At 34.7% G+C, this 15,919-nt stretch overlaps 1 protein-coding gene and 1 long non-coding RNA gene across 4 annotated transcripts; one reads left to right on the top strand and one right to left on the bottom strand.

Moving 5' to 3' along the window:
• Positions 1-788: 788 nt before the first annotated feature.
• Positions 789-11,690, top strand: LOC106077533 (uncharacterized). Of its 3 annotated transcripts, none has more exons than XM_056010983.1 (10): positions 789-903; positions 2,143-2,175; positions 4,335-4,358; positions 5,336-5,371; positions 6,352-6,384; positions 7,123-7,158; positions 7,579-7,602; positions 9,663-9,698; positions 9,908-9,942; positions 11,618-11,690. In XM_056010983.1, the coding sequence occupies exons 1-9, from the start codon at positions 838-840 to the stop codon at positions 9,926-9,928; spliced, it is 309 nt and encodes a 102-aa protein (XP_055866958.1). In that variant the 5' UTR covers positions 789-837; the 3' UTR covers positions 9,929-9,942; positions 11,618-11,690. The 3 variants fall into 3 exon arrangements, with proteins under 3 accessions (XP_055866958.1, XP_055866959.1, XP_055866961.1); XM_056010984.1 differs by lacking the exon at positions 11,618-11,690 and adding an exon at positions 10,232-10,258; XM_056010986.1 differs by lacking the exon at positions 4,335-4,358.
• An 898-nt stretch (positions 11,691-12,588) lies between these two features.
• Positions 12,589-14,476, bottom strand: LOC129922984 (uncharacterized). The gene is made up of 2 exons (XR_008774919.1): positions 14,443-14,476; positions 12,589-12,716 (listed from the first exon to the last, which is right to left on the bottom strand). It is a non-coding gene; the product is annotated as an uncharacterized LOC129922984 (long non-coding RNA).
• Positions 14,477-15,919: the final 1,443 nt, after the last annotated feature.

Here is a 15,919-nt window from a genome sequence, read left to right as displayed (position 1 = left end):
CATTGTGTTTCTTTTAGACTTTGTAGTTAACATTTTGCCTTTTCATTTATTTATTGTTCAGTATTCGATGTTGTCTTTCATTGATTTAGGTAAATATTAAACTCTCTGTGAGGTCTTTTTAAAATAATTTTCTTTCCCTGAAAGATCCAAAAAGCAAGATGCTTGAAACGCAGAAGCTTGTAAGTACAACAAGGTCAAGGCTAGTCGCAAGGACGTGACGTCACAAGATCAGATGATTCGATGATCATGAGTGCAGATCCACTAGCATGAGTTAGGTTGGGTGACAAAAAAAAGGCGGGAAAAAAAGAAAGGTGAAGGCTGAAGATGGCGTGAGCTTGGAAAAAAAAATGCTATAGTAGTTTTGGGGAGGAGATTATAAGAAATATGATCTAGTTTTTGGATTCTGTTGTAGTCAGTTACAGTCAGGGTCAGTTAGAGTTAGGACTCACATCGAGATATAGTAGTCCCAAGTACAAACTAAATAGCTGGTAAGATTTATTTGATCATTACTAAAAGGTGGAATAAAAGGCGACCTAATGATACCCACATTAAATTAAAAGTCTTCACCAGGATTCGAACCCGTGACCCCCAATCGCGCCTCGACAAGTCCAGGATTTCACCTCTATGTCTACCAGTAGTCGATGTTCATTTTCCCTGAGAAAAACTACTCTTATGTGCATAATGTCCTGTATTTAGATTCTCATTAATGCACAGTAATTAGCTCGTAGTGTGTTCTAATTGAGCACGGTAACTTTATATAACGACAGGAGTTTTTACTATTGTCATTGGGTTTATTGAAAGCTCTGGCTATAGGTAGTTACACTCAGTTTTTAAACCATGAAGGTCTTAGTCTTATTTCTATGCATGGTGGTACTCTCTGTAGCTAATGCAAAGCCATCACCGGTAAGTGACGTAGTGTTGCATCGTGGTCGGCAGACAATTATCTTCTTATTAGTATATATACTACAGATCGGGGCTTGGTGGCTGAGTGGTAGAGCGATTGGTTTCCAAACTGAGGGTTACTGGTACGAATCTAGATGAAGATTTGGATTTTAAATTTTAAGATTTTTAGAACTGATAATGAGAGAAAGTGGAATGCTGATCTTAGACCAGCGGTTCTCAACCTTATATGCTCGGCGACCTCTTTTTACAATCCCCCACTCTGCCGCGACCCCCCTCCCCAAACACACATACAGCAATAGATGAGTAGACAATAACAATCCATATTTTGGATCGTCTTAAGCGACCCCTGGCAAATCGTCAATCGACCCCCAAGGGGGTCACGAATCACAGGTTGAGAACCCCTGTCTTAGACCAAGCAATTGAAAGGGACATCTTTATAACTAATAAAGATTCCTCATAGCGTTAGTGAATATGATACTGTTTAAGTAAGTAAGAGAAGCTGATTTTTTGTTGTCCGTCTGTCTGTTCCGAAGAAAGCTAAAAAACTAAAGAAAAAAATTAACAAGGTTACACAGATAGTTTACGGAAACACAATATCTATCTATCTATCTATGTATCTATCTGTGTGTCTGTCTGTCTGTCTGTCTGTCTGTCTATCTATCTATCTATCTATCTATCTATCTATCTATCTATCTATCTATCTATCTATCTGTCTGTCTGTCTATCTATCTATCTGTCTCTCTGTCTGTCTGTCTGTCTGACTGTCTGACTGCCTGACTGTCTGACTGTCTGACTGTCTGTCTGTCTGTCTATCTATCTATCTATCTATCTATCTATCTATCTATCTATCTATCTATCTATTAATCTATCTATCTATCTACTCCCGAAATGCTAGCCAACAATAAAAAAGATAGATTTTTCCACTGACAGATGATAGTATTATAGAGTAATATTTTGATTTTGCTGCCCAATGACTGAATGAGTCATATGACAGAAGCACAATATTGTACATTGTTAAAAATTCAAAATTTAGTAGAAGTCAGCAAACTAGCTGCCAGTGTTTAAAACGTCGCCGAAATTGGAACATTCCTCGTAAAAACTGTTGTACTCAGATAATTTTATGCGTTTAATAGTTTTTTTTTAAGATATTGAATTACATAAATGCCTTTTTTATGCGTTTAATAGTTTTTTTTAGGATATTGAATTACATAAATGCCTTTTTTTATTATTTTATGACAGGAAGACATAGAACTAGTATTTTCTGACAGATCGGTAAGCAATTTTCAAATCATTTAAATAGAGTATTTCATTTGATAGTTTTGTTTAATTTTATAATTTACTACTATTTATTTGAACAAGTACAAACAAACTACATCCTGCGGGTCAAATCAAGCCCTGTTTGGATATACAATTACTGTACTTCTAGGCGCTAACGATTGTTTGGAAGCTTTGTATGATACTGTCCGTAAAACATGTTCTCGAAAGGTATATATGGCCCTTAGATCAAAATTAAAATTTTGGCAACAATGAATTTTAAAAAATGATCTAATGCAAGAAACCGAAATCAAGCTGAAATACCGCACAATGTTCTCTTTTACCTGACAACACAAGAAGCAATTAAAAAATACAAAGAAACCAAAAAAAAAACAACCAATTAGTTAACTATTGATAATTTATTATTTTGATTTGTAACTCGAACAAGGGGAATAGCCATATATGCGACTAATGTGGTGGTTTAAGCTGAATTAGTCCCCGTAGTTGCTTAAGTCTTAGTGTAACACCAGGGGTTCTCAACCTGTGTATCGCGACCCTCTTGGGGGTCGAATGACGATTTGCCAGGGGTCGCCTAAGACCCTCGAAAATATTGATAAATTCTTCTATTGCCGTATGTGTGTGTGGGGAGGGGGATAGCGGCAGAGTGGGGGTTTGTAAAAAAGGGGTCGCCGAGATTTAAAGGTTGAGAACTGCTGGTGTACACAAACATGAAATGGGACGACACTATAGAAACAATCGCGAACTTGACACCCGTAAACTCTTCCCTAGGAGAGTGGCCCAGCATAAGAAGCTTGAGAAGGTTTTAGCCCACGAGTTCAAATTCATGGCGTTCCCTTCTTTTTTTTTTTTTTCTAAATGCTTTTTTTATTGTTGTTCTAGATGTATTACAAATTTAATAACATGACTGATCCAAACTTATTGATACAACTTAATAAAAGCTTTTTTAAAAGTAATTTTATATTTTGCTTGTTATTGAGACGAGACAGCAGCGTGTCTCAGACAGGAGGGTCGTTTTCTTAGTTTTTGGGATTTTTTTACTATTGTATTTTATTTCGTTGACCTAAATGACGTTTTGTTTCGTAATTATTGATCTTTCCTTTCTTTTGTTTTGTAAATAATCTCCTTAGTATTTTTATTGTTTAACTTCAACTTTGTTAAGTCCATTATTTGTATGTCTCAGTAAGTCGTCCTTGTTGAGGCTATATTCTATGGCCGCCTTCAGTCGCGAAGCGACTATGGATCATCTCATGGAAATGCCTGGGCATTAGCTGTGGTCTGAACGATGTCGCCCACACATCAGTTTCCCCCCCCCCCCTCTCCACGCAGCTGATGTATCCAAAGGAACGTCAGTGCATATACAGTTTGGTGTCAGCGGCGTCGCAGGTTCTGCCAGAGTGTAGCAATGGGTGCTGCAAACTGCCTTAGGGTCGCCAGCTCCTGATTTTTCCTTAGGGTTGACTCCCGAAGCCTTTCCCATGATTGGGTATAGCTGCAAGGCAATAGAGGTTTAGAGTTTTCCCTCTCTTAGGTGGGTAGCCAGCCATGGCTAACGAGCCCCTCCTGACCGAAGCTTACTGGTTAAGACGCCAGTTACTCGCCTTTGCTCCTTCTCCTGTTAGTGAGAACAGTTCCGCCGGACTCAATATCTGAGCCACACGAGTAGGCCAGAAGTTGGACTGGTTGTCAGAGGCTGTTTGAGACGCATGCTAATAGGAAGCATTTTATAGAGGTTATAATTTGTAGTCTAATTCGGGACCTCTAAGTACCACGAGACTAACTTACCAGTACAGAGGTCACTGGTCTTATGACCTTATCCTAGTAAAAAGTCACACACGCGAAAAAGATATGGTTTTAAATGTGAAGTTCTTCCCCTTAAAAAAAAAGTTTTTGTCTTTTAATCGGGCTTGATGCGTCTTTGTTTATATATTATTTCACTTATTTGGTATAATCCTAAATTTTATTTCTAATTTTAGTTCTTAACTTTAGTTCCTAGCTTTAGTTCCTAACTTTAGTTCCTAACTTTAGTTTCTAGCTTTAGTTCCTAATTTTAGTTCCTAACTTTAGTTCATAACTTTAGTTCCTAGCTTTAGTTCCTAACTTTAGTTCCTAACTTAAGTTCCAACATTCTAATTAAAGTAATACTGTTTGTCTAACAGATAGAAGGGGCAAGCAGCGAATCTGTAAGTAAAGTCATTATCTGTATTAGCCAAAACAATTGGTAGAAAATATTTCAAATCGCACAGATTTATTGATGTTGGTCTAGATCTATTACAAATTTGATTATATGACCGATCCAAACTAATTGATATATATATATATAAGGCTTTTTTTTGTGTTTTTTTTTTCAAAAGGTATTTGTTAAAATATTTTTTCTTGTTTTGAGTTTGACTCAATGTTGTTTTTTAAATGTCTGATGAGATTCTCATTTCTTCGCTGTCCATTGAAAAACTCGCTGAGACTATTCCTCACACATAATGCAGCCGACATCTAAGCACGCCGCTTTGAGATTCCTTTCAAAACCATTACCGTGATGTTCTAAACAGTTCCTCATTCCAACCTTGCGGTCTTTAGGGCAAATGATGTTTAGATTATCCGTTTCTTTGGCCAATGGTTAACAAGCATGGTGTCATGTGGCCAGCACAACGACCAACCGACTTTACCTTCCCCAACTAAAAGCCAGTTAAACATTAAAGTTCGGGTGGAAACAGAGCGCCCCAAAAATCCCGAAATTCCAACTCCCTGTTTTTACCAACTTTCGAAACCAGGACCCCACATTTGAAAGCCAACTTAACCATTAAGCCGCCCCCCCCCCCCCCGCATCATCATCATCCCTCCTTTGAGTTCCTCATGGAACATAGGGCCTCGACAAAAACACGCCACTCTCCACGGTCTCTTGCTAGTTTTTTAATGGTTTCCCAGCTCTTCCCGGTCTTCTCTGCTTCTTCAAGTACACTGCGTCGACATGTTCTTTTTGGTCTTCCTCTGCATCTTGTTCCCTAAGGTTCCACTCTAAGGCCTGCCTAGCTCTGTTGCTGGTATCTTTTCTAATGCAAGGACATTTTGTAAATGTTATTTTGATTTAAAAAATAGTATATTATATTTGATGATAGTTTTTGAGTTATCTAATTTTAAAAGAAGCTATGTTTTCTCATTTTAGAAAGAAGAATTTGAGAAAATAGTAGCCGCCGCATCCGTAAGTATTTCAATTTAAAAAAAAATAGCTTTAACTAAATAATTTGAGGACAAGATATTTTTAAGATAATTCCTAAAGATAGTTTGATACAAAGTCACTGGTATATCACAGAAAATCTCAAAGTTCCAGAAAACAGTATAAAAAAGGTCTAGAAAATTATAATTATTTTCTTGCTCATTTCATAATCTGCTAGACATCTAAATAATGCTTGTAAAAAGTCTCTATATTTATGTAGTATTGCCTTGTTTGACGTCACCAGCTTTGACATATCAATTCCGTTCTTACCGCAGCGCAAAAGTGCTCGTGACTGTATCTTTTCTCCGTTCAATTCTGGGTGTATGATTCAACCATGACTAAAACTATGCAGGATACTTTGTTTCTATTGGCTCAATATATTCTGATGTAATCACGAGGAAGAATGACGTAGTTAGGGTCATAAGTTAAGTCGGGAGAACAAGAAGGAGGCTGTACACATGTTCCAGAAAAGACTTGTAGTTTTTTAAGCCACTTGTAGTGTGTTTAAATTATCACTACACCTACACTGAAATTGGAAGCCGTGTATACAATGTTAATAAAAGTTTCTTTAATTTTTTTCTGTTTGAAAAGAAGCTTATTAAAGTTGTAGCCAAGTCGTGCATATAGCGTGTTAAATTACGTTGTAATAATATAGCAGACGACAAGCAGATGTGTATCAACAATAGCGTTTTCAACGAATTTATTTGTCGGAGTGTGTTCAAATCTAAAACTTCATAATAATCAGTAAAATGTTAAAGAATGAAAGATTGGTCTAATGAGAAGCATTCCTATTTTACAGCACACACACATAGATATGTAATTTGTATCAGACAGACAGACTGACAGACAGAGTTGATATAAGCTTTGTAAAAAAAACCTTATCATTTAAAAAACAACAACTTTATTATTAGTTTGATTTTATTGCGCATTGTTTTTAATAGCCAAACACAATTTGTTTATTTTAGCCAGGTGCAGCGAGAAGAACTCGAGACACAGAAGTAAGTAGTGGGCTTAAACTAGAAGTGAAATATTTAAAGTATGTAATATCTCTTTCAAATAATAAGCAGGCGAGTGGTGTTAACTGTATGGTTTTATATCTATACCTTTATATCTATATTTATATATATTATTTATATTTATATCTATCTTTCTATCTATCTATCTATCTATCTATCTATCTATCTATCTATCTATCTATCTATCTATCTATCTATCTATCTATCTATCTATCTATTTATCTATCTATCTATTTATCTATCTATTTATCTATCAAACTATCTATCAATCTATCTATCTATCTATCTATCTATCTATCTATCTATCTATCTATCTATCTATCTATCTATCTATCTATCTATCTATTTATCTATCTATCTATTTATCTATCTATTTATCTATCAAACTATCTATCAAACTATCTATCTATCTATCTATCTATCTATCTATCTATCTATCTACCTATCTATCTATCTATCTATCTATCTATCTATCTATCTATCTATCTATCTATCTATCTATCTATCTATCTATCTCTCTCTCTCTCTCTCTCTCTCTCTCTCTCTCTCTATATATATATATATATATATATATATATATATATATATATATATATATATATATATATATATATATATATATATATATATATATTGATTACAGTTTTTTTTTATATTTTATAACATACAAATATTTTTCAGTTAATGACTACAATTAATATACCTATTTTATTTTGTCAGGATTGGTATTTAGAGTGCATGTGCTCTTTTAATTCGGTCAGTAAATTATTTATAGATCTTAAAAACATTTAACATTCAATGACCTACCAGACATTTTGTATTTATTGAATTTGAAAAAAAAACACTATATTTTTTCATGACGTAGATCAATGGCAGTTATTAACTTTTAGATCCGTAAGTTCTTCTAATGTTATAGTAACATATGGTTAGTTTACAAGGAAGCGCATGAAAAAGTAGTCAGTCTCAACTGCGGTTCGTCAGAGTTGGACTAATTTTTCGTGCGCCACTTTGTATGATATAATTATCTCTCAAAAACTGACTTGGAGAAATATACATATGGATAATTAGTATGTATTTAACATTTATTTTTTACTTAAGCCAGTGTTATCATGAACACAAAATTTCAGTTTGTTTTATTCAAAAATGTTAACAAGCGAATTATTTCTTGTCCAACAGGAAGAGAGTTCAAGCAGCGAGCCGGTCAGTACACTTATTTTGTTTATCTTCTTATCTTATAAATTTCAGACGTTATTTTAAAAGACAAAATAAATACGTCCTACGTGTATTACTTTCATCAGTGACTTAAACTCTGCTAAGTCATGTGTTTTCCTGGCTGATTCAGGCAACCCATTCCATGCTCGAATGGAAGACTGAGCATTTGTATGACTTTGTCCTAGCGTATGGAATAAGAAATGTAAAAAAAAAAAAGTTGTATAGACCTTGCTATCCATAGGGCAGAGGATGTTCAGGTCAACTGTTTTTTAGGCCAACAGTAAACGAGCTGGGTGTTATATATATATATATATATCAATAAATATACATAAATGTTAAAAATCTATTTTACTAGCCTCTTTCAGTCACTATCTAAAAAAAGGATCATCTCGTGGAAATGAGATGAATGCCTGGACATTAGATATGGCCGGAACGATGTCGTCCGCACAGCAGTTTTCCCCTACCATTGCGTTGCTAATGTATCCACAGCAACGACAAGTGCTGATTCGGTTCGGGATCAGCAGCGTCTCAAGCTCTGAAACCGTTAGCACTGTGCTGCGAACTGTCTAAGAGTCGCCTGCTCCTGATTTTTTCTCAGGGTTGACTCCCGAAGCCTTTCCCAAGTTTGGGTATAACTGCAAGGCAACAGAGGTTTGAATTCAGAGTTTTGGCCACATTTTTATATGCTTGCGAGTCTTGAACGCTGATTGCAGAGCTAGAGAGGAGGATACTAACAATGGAATGGAGATGATATAGAGGGATCCTAGGCATCATTTTCAAAGACCGCATCACAAACAAAGAGATTAGAGACAGGGTTACTGCAGCGATCGGACCCCCATGATGACCTGCTAACTATCGTAAAAAAAAAAGGCAAACTTAAAATATATTTCCATATTGCAAGATCCATGTGCTTGCAAAGACCTTCCTTCAGGGAACAGTACCAGGAAAACGAAAAAGAGGCAGATAGAGAAAACGATGGGAGGACAACATAAAAGAATGGACGGGCCTACCATTGATAGAGGTTTCAAACAAGGCAAAGGAAAATGACGGTCGACAAATCTTGCTTGGTGCCCCAAAGGTCCAACAGACTAAGGGATAGGTAAAGGTAAAGGTAAAAGTGGGTAGCTTGCCAAGGCTAACGAAACCCTTACTCGTTTAGGCTCCGTTTGATTATCAAAAGAGCTAAGCCAAAGTCTCTTCGAGCTCTGGGCGTGTAAGCCTGCTTGAACAACCGTTCTATCTGGAAGAGATCCAAGTCAATGCCTATGCAAAGCATTTGCTATTTCCGATATATCTGGCACTCCGGGCGCATGGACTAGAATGCATGGCCGAAGGCCGAGTACACCGGGAACCTCTGCCATTTTCCCATGTTGTACCTAGCTAACCGTGCAGGACTCTCCATTATTGTAACGGTCCCCTGAGGAACGACACATGGATTATCGACAGGGACGTGGAAGCTCTCTTTCAACTCCGCGCCGTGCAATGGGACCACTCTCGCATTCCCTTAGACACACCCACAGGAATTTTGTTTTGCTATTCATTTAGCCTAACCACTTCCTCGAGTGATCGTTTCCTCCCGAGTGCCACGTTGAGGCAGAATAGTGTACTCGGGCGTTTAGGCTCCAGTTACTTGTCTTCACACCTTCTATTGTTAAAAAAAAACTTTTCCACCGGCACAAATGAAGGCCAGGAGTTGGACATTGTCAGAGGCTATTTGAGACGCATGCCATTGGATGCTCAATTTATAGGCAGTGGAGTGCTTATATCCTTTACCACCATATATATATATATATATATATATATATACATATAAATATACCGGTATATATATATATATATATATATATATATATAGAGAGAGAGAGAGAGAGAAATAGATAGATAGATAGATAGATAGATAGATAGATAGATAGATAAATAGATAGATAGATAGAGATATATATTATACATATATTGATAAAAGTATCTTAAATAGTTCTAATATTTTTTAGCATTCAAATGATTATCAGTAAATACATGAAACTAATAAACACATTTTATTGTCTCAGGGAGAGTTCTACTTCTGCCCGTGTTCTTCTGAATCGGTCAGTACATTATTTATAGATTTCAAAACCATTTTTAGCTATATTAAAAATAATGTGCATTTAATAATTTAATATGACGTCATGTCAATATATTCTGGATACAAAGAATTTATTTATTAATACTCTTTTAGTTCAAAACAAGCCAATGACCTATCAGACATAGTCGTTTTACTATTTTTTAAACTATTCTTTCTTTATTTCATGTGAAGGAAGGAGAACCACAAAAATAACTAATTTTTGATCCGTAAGTAATTCTTATATTAAGTAACACATAGTGCACAGCACAGGAATAGACGCACGAAAACAAAAGTAGTCCGTCTCCCAATGGGAATCCCCTTGAAGCGGACTACCTTTTCGTGCGCCACTCTGTATAATATCATTATCTCTCAAGAACAGTCATGGGGTAATGTACATTGGATAATTAGTATTTTTTAAACATATATTTTCACTTTAGCCAGCATAATCATAAACATAAAATTTTCAGTTTATTTTATTCATAAAATTTCAACAAGCGTATTTGTATGGTTCAATAGGAAGAGAGTTCAAGCAGCGAGTCGTCAGTAAGCTTACTTTACATATCTTATCTTATAAATTACGGACGTTTTTTTTAAAAAGAGCAAATAATGACGTCCTACGTGTATCCCTGTTCAATCTTGTCATGCACTTTCATCAGTGATTTAAACTCTTGCTAAGTCACTGGTTTTCCTGGCTGATTCAGGCAGCCCATTCCATGCTAAAATAGCATTAGGGCATTAGGGAAGAAGGGACTCTTGTATGACTTTGTCCCAGCATATGTAACAAGAAATGTAAAAATTGTTACGTTTTTTAGATCTTTCAATCTATAGGGCAATTGCTTCTAGATAATCTGTTTCTTTGGACTATGGTCGACGTGCAGGGTGTCACGTGGCCAGCAAAACGACCAACCGCCTTTACTTTCCGCAACTTAAATCAAGTACCCATAAGTGCTGGGTGGACTCAGGGGCGTTCTTCCAGAACCCTTCGTTTGGAAGCGAAGGGCGTAACCACTCAGACTACGCTTCCCCAACAAGGAGTGTTCCTTTATCTTTGTGTCAGCCTGACTATGTTATTAGGTTTCGTTTTTGTGTATTTGTAAATAAGATTTCAGTGTTTTATGTATTATTGCTACTTTACTTTAACGCCTTTAGTCCTGAATGGTCTCTATTTGGCGTCTTGTTCTATTTTGCGTCTGTTCTATTTTGCGTCTGTTCTATTTTGCGTATGTTCTATTTTGCGTCTGTTTTATTTCGCGTCTGTTCTATTTTGTGTCTGTTCTATCTCGCGTCTGTTCTATTTTGCGTCTGTTTTATTTCGCGTCTGTTCTATTTTGCGTCTGTTCTATTTTGCGTCTGTTCTATTTTGCGTCTGTTATATTTCGCGTCTGTTCTATTTTCTGTCTGTTCTATCTCGCGTCTGTTCTATTTTGTGTCTATTCTAGTTTCCGTATGTTTTCTTGAGTTGAGGCGTCTCAAATAGAGGATCTCTATTCTAATATTTTCCTAACCAATGTTAACTTATATCACTAATAAACTATAAACTTATAAAGATATAAACTTATAACACATCCACCCTATTCAAGTGAAGCATTTATTTAAATTTGAAAACTAAAATATATCTATTAGAAAATCAAATATCTAACTAAACTTTCAGTAAACTAACGGACTGAGTTAATATAAACTTTGGAAAAAAAAATCCAACGCCTTCAGATGTAACACTTCAATACGCCATGTTGCAAAGTGTATTTCAATATTGAAAAGAAATTAAACAGTACATTTAGAATTAGTTTTAAAGCTGTTTCTTATCTTATAAATTACATAATTGCTTAAAAATAATTAAGCCCTAGCCATGAGTGTTAATTAGCTACTTTTACTGTACTAAATCAATTTTCTTGGCATTTTCAGGCAACCAGTGATTTGCTCTAATTGGCAAAAGAGAAAATGAGAACTTATAACATTATGTCCTAGCATATGGAATAAAAAATATACCTTTATCATTTTGCTTATGTTTTTATTTTATTTGATTGTGGGTAATTATTTAAAAGTTATGGTTCAGTGATTTATACATTATTGCTTCTTGGGGTCTGGTATCCTGATCGACTATACATGGCAGTGATTTTAATAATGGTGTTAATCTAGTCAAATGTAATTTTTTTTTTGATGTCTAAAATAACAATATACCCTGTTGTTATATCATCCGAGGGGATAATGACAACTGATCTCGCAAACACAGTTGAGGACCTTAACATTCCTAAGACGATTCTTGATACCTGTCCTTGGGAAGCACTGCTGCAGACCTGCCACATCATCAGAAAATTCCTTAGTAGACACTTTTGAGAAACTACATTAATTATTCCCCATTTATTGAAGCTCTGGCAGTGCCAGAGAATGAAAATTTATTCCTTATAATAATAACATTATTTTTCTAATAATTACTTGATTTAAAGGACAGATGATCTAGAATTTTTAGCCATTTTATAAGAATTAGTTCTACAAGAACGAATTATCGTTTAGTTGTATCTGTATCTTATCTTATCTAATAAAATACAGACGTTACTTAAACAAAAACAAAAAAAAAAGATGATTACGTCATAGGCGTCATGCATTTAGTCATGCATGTTAACCAATGACTTAAATTCTGCCAAGTCACTGGTTTTCCTGGCTAGCTCAGGCAACCCATTCCCTGCTCTAATACCACTAGGGAAGAAGGAGCATTTTTAAAGATTTGTCCTAGCATATGAGACGAGGAATGTGCCTTTATCTTTGAGTCTTTCTGATAATTTCATTAGATTTTGTTTTTGTATTAGAAGATTAATGATGAGATAATTATTACTGAGATAAATTTAAAAACAAGACCAAAACACAACACATCTGAATTTTATTCTTCAAAATTTATTGTTTTCAGAGAAGATTTTAAACAGTGTTGGATATATTTCAATTTTACTTAAATTTAGAACAAAGCCAATGGAATATCAAGTTTTCTGATATCAAATTTGACCTAGTTCTGTAAAAGATGAATACATTTATAAATTAATGTTAAATATTAAATATTTTATACAATAGTCACACTTAACCTTTTAGTACTATCACTATTGAGAAATCTTTCATTAACTTCCTTATGATAAATTTTAATAGCAGTAGCGTCACTAGGAGGATGCAATGGGTGAGGGCGGCATCAAACTAATTAAAAATATGAACAAATTACATAACAAACATGAATCGGCGAAAACATTTGTTTTGTACAAATCACTAGGTAAAGATACTTAACTCTTTGTAAAATGTTTCCAATTACTAAATAATTATACGATAGCTAAGGATTTGTTTTTGTTTTTGTTTTCTTTGAGAAGGGAGAATGTCTGTTTAGACCAATAGGCTCATTGCCACGTCAATGGTCTGTACGATGTATTGATTTTTCATTGCCACCATGGTGTGACCTTGCAGGTCAGTGTGCAGGCCATCTAAAACAATGGTCTCGGCCCGACTGATTTTAATAATCTGGTCAAAATACTAGACCAAAACATATTTAGGCCTAGTCCACGGTCAGACTCACAGGCTATTTGCTTTTTGGGTAAGGAGTAAGTGGGTGAAAATGTTTTTTTTTCTAAAGTCGGTTATCCCAATGCTCATAGATCTAGACTCTACACCTAGATCTGAATAAAAGTCCTACAGACTAGAATCTATTGTATGTTGCGACACCATCCAAGGTCTAAGCATTAAAAATGGTTCCTGCAGTTAATAAATTATAAATTATATTTTTTTTTATTTGTAACTAACAAAATTAACTAACTAATTAAGCTTAATATTTTTATGTTAGTTAAACTAAAAGATTCTAAATTTGTAGTCAACTTACGCCTATCACTAAACTCTGCCAACCTACTGAACAAAACTATGGCATTGGAACGGTTCACAAGCTCACCAAAAACAGAGGTAAACCAAGAGAGCCCAAAAACCAACAACCATCGCGAGAAAGAGGCTCAAAAGACAACATGAAAAAAAAAATGCTTTAAAAAAAAAAAAACAAAGCGTATATTAAGTGTAGTTGGATCAATTCTTATCTTATCTTATATAATACAGACGTTACTTCAAAAAAGAAGATGATTACGTCCTACGCGTCATGCATTTAGTCATGCATATTAACCAATGACTTAAATTCTGCCAGGTCACTGGTTTTCCTGGCTAGCTCAGGCAACCCATTCCATGCTCTAATAGCACGCAATTCTTTTTTTGTTTAGCTTTCAGCTTTCTCAATGCGTCTGAACCAGAGGAAAGGGGAGGGAAGAAGGGGGTATCTTGGTGAACACTTACATGATCTCCTTATTAAAAAGTTCACGAGTCCTTAAATGGGACCAATGGCGCTTATACCACCACATTTGTCAAATATGAGTTCAAGATACCAAACAAAATATTTAATTATCAATAGTTTAATTAACTTGTTATTTTTTTTAATATTGATTCTTTTAAAGACATTATTGTTGCAAATTTCAGCTTAATCCGAGACTCGCTGTGGGAGAAATAATGTGTAAGAACTTTTACAAACACAGACAGAAAGTGAGAGTTGATATAACGCTTTGAACAAAGCAATACAGTAACGAAGCTGCGTTCTAGGACTAGGCGCATAAAAGAACTGGTGCAAACAAAAATATAATTGCGCACCACCGACTCCCAGATCGGAATAAGTTGGCCATGACTGCTATACAAGATCTAAAATTAATTTTTTTTAAAATACTTACTACTTCATCTGCCAGGCATCTTTAGACCTAAAATGAAAAGTTGAGCGTATGAATTTTAAGACAAATCCGATTAAAGAAGCACTAGAACAGACATGGAATACAATTTCTTTAATTTTCAAACTATTTTAATATATATTGTAAGTGCAATCTATCACTTATGTATGTGCGAAAGATCTTTTAAGCTATCAAAAGCATTCATATGAAATTTAGTTCGCAGGTTCCTTTTACCCTCTTAGGCGCCCACTTAGACACAGTTTGCACAGACTCGAAGCCCTAAACTCCACGATTTTCGAAAATTCACAAGCTTTCTATTAAACCTTTGTATTTTATTGTCAGTATTTTTCCGAAAGGCCTTAGTCTATATATTAAGTGTACAAAGATATAACACAAAAATCAAGACTTCTTGTATTTTTAAAGCATTTTTTTTTTTTAATTTGCCTTACGTCATTTCAGCTTTTTTTTTAACTCGGTCGAAGAGCAACACTACTAGCCTAAAAACAGATTGATCTATTCCTTATGGTTTTTTTAGACAGTTGAGATTACTTTAGATCTATTTCTTTTATTATTATTATTATTATTCAAGACATCAAAGACTTGTTATGATACGATTAGGAATTAGTTATTTGTTTCATAGAAATGTAAACGTTAGTTTTGTACATCCTCCCGCAATTATTAAAATAAAAAAGAAAAAAGACGGGCGAATGTCTATTATTCCTTCAAGTTAGAAGTACTGTAAGGGACTTATTAGAAGCAAAATGTGGAAATTATGTAAATGTTAAATTGTCTATTATTTTAAACGAGCTACCAAAACTAAAAAATAAAATGATACATAACTTTAACTTGATTATTGTTTCCGAATACAGGAATCTTGTTTGGGCTAGCTGGCTCAAATGTCTACATAATAATAAGGTGTTTGATCCTAATCAATTAGAATTGACATTTAGAAAAATAATGGATTTTAGGGTAGAGAATTATCTAGTTTGATTTTCATATACCTGCACAATGCTCATGTAGTTTTGCAGAAATAGGGTGTTTGGGGTCAGGGATATCTGATATTGTGTTGATTGTTCTGGAGTAGAGGATACTTGTATCATTTTTCTGTCTTTGATATTAAATAATATTTCTATTACTGGTATTATATTTTTAGGTTAATCACTCTTCAAATGTTTATGATTTAATACTTGTGAATTATGATAACTTACAAATAAAAACATATTTAAAAAAATATTTAAAAAAAAAAGCCCACAAAAGAGGCAAGATGGCCCATAAAAGAGGCACATAAAGCCCGAAAAAGAGGCAAAGAAAAGAGGCCTAAGGCCCAAGGATTCCTATGATGATAAAGCTAAAACTGAATAGCGCCAATTCTGAGGTTTCCTTTAAAAAATAGGATTTGCGGAAAAATAGCATTATGTCAACAGACTTTGGATGGGCCTTAGAGAGAGGCCTGCTTTTTTATTTGAACGTTAAGACGTCACTC

Source organism: Biomphalaria glabrata, chromosome 14, assembly GCF_947242115.1.
Source record: "Biomphalaria glabrata chromosome 14, xgBioGlab47.1, whole genome shotgun sequence".
NCBI lineage: Eukaryota > Metazoa > Mollusca > Gastropoda > Planorbidae > Biomphalaria > Biomphalaria glabrata.
Note: the sequence above shows the minus strand (reverse complement) of the source record. Positions and strands in the feature narration are given on the sequence as shown.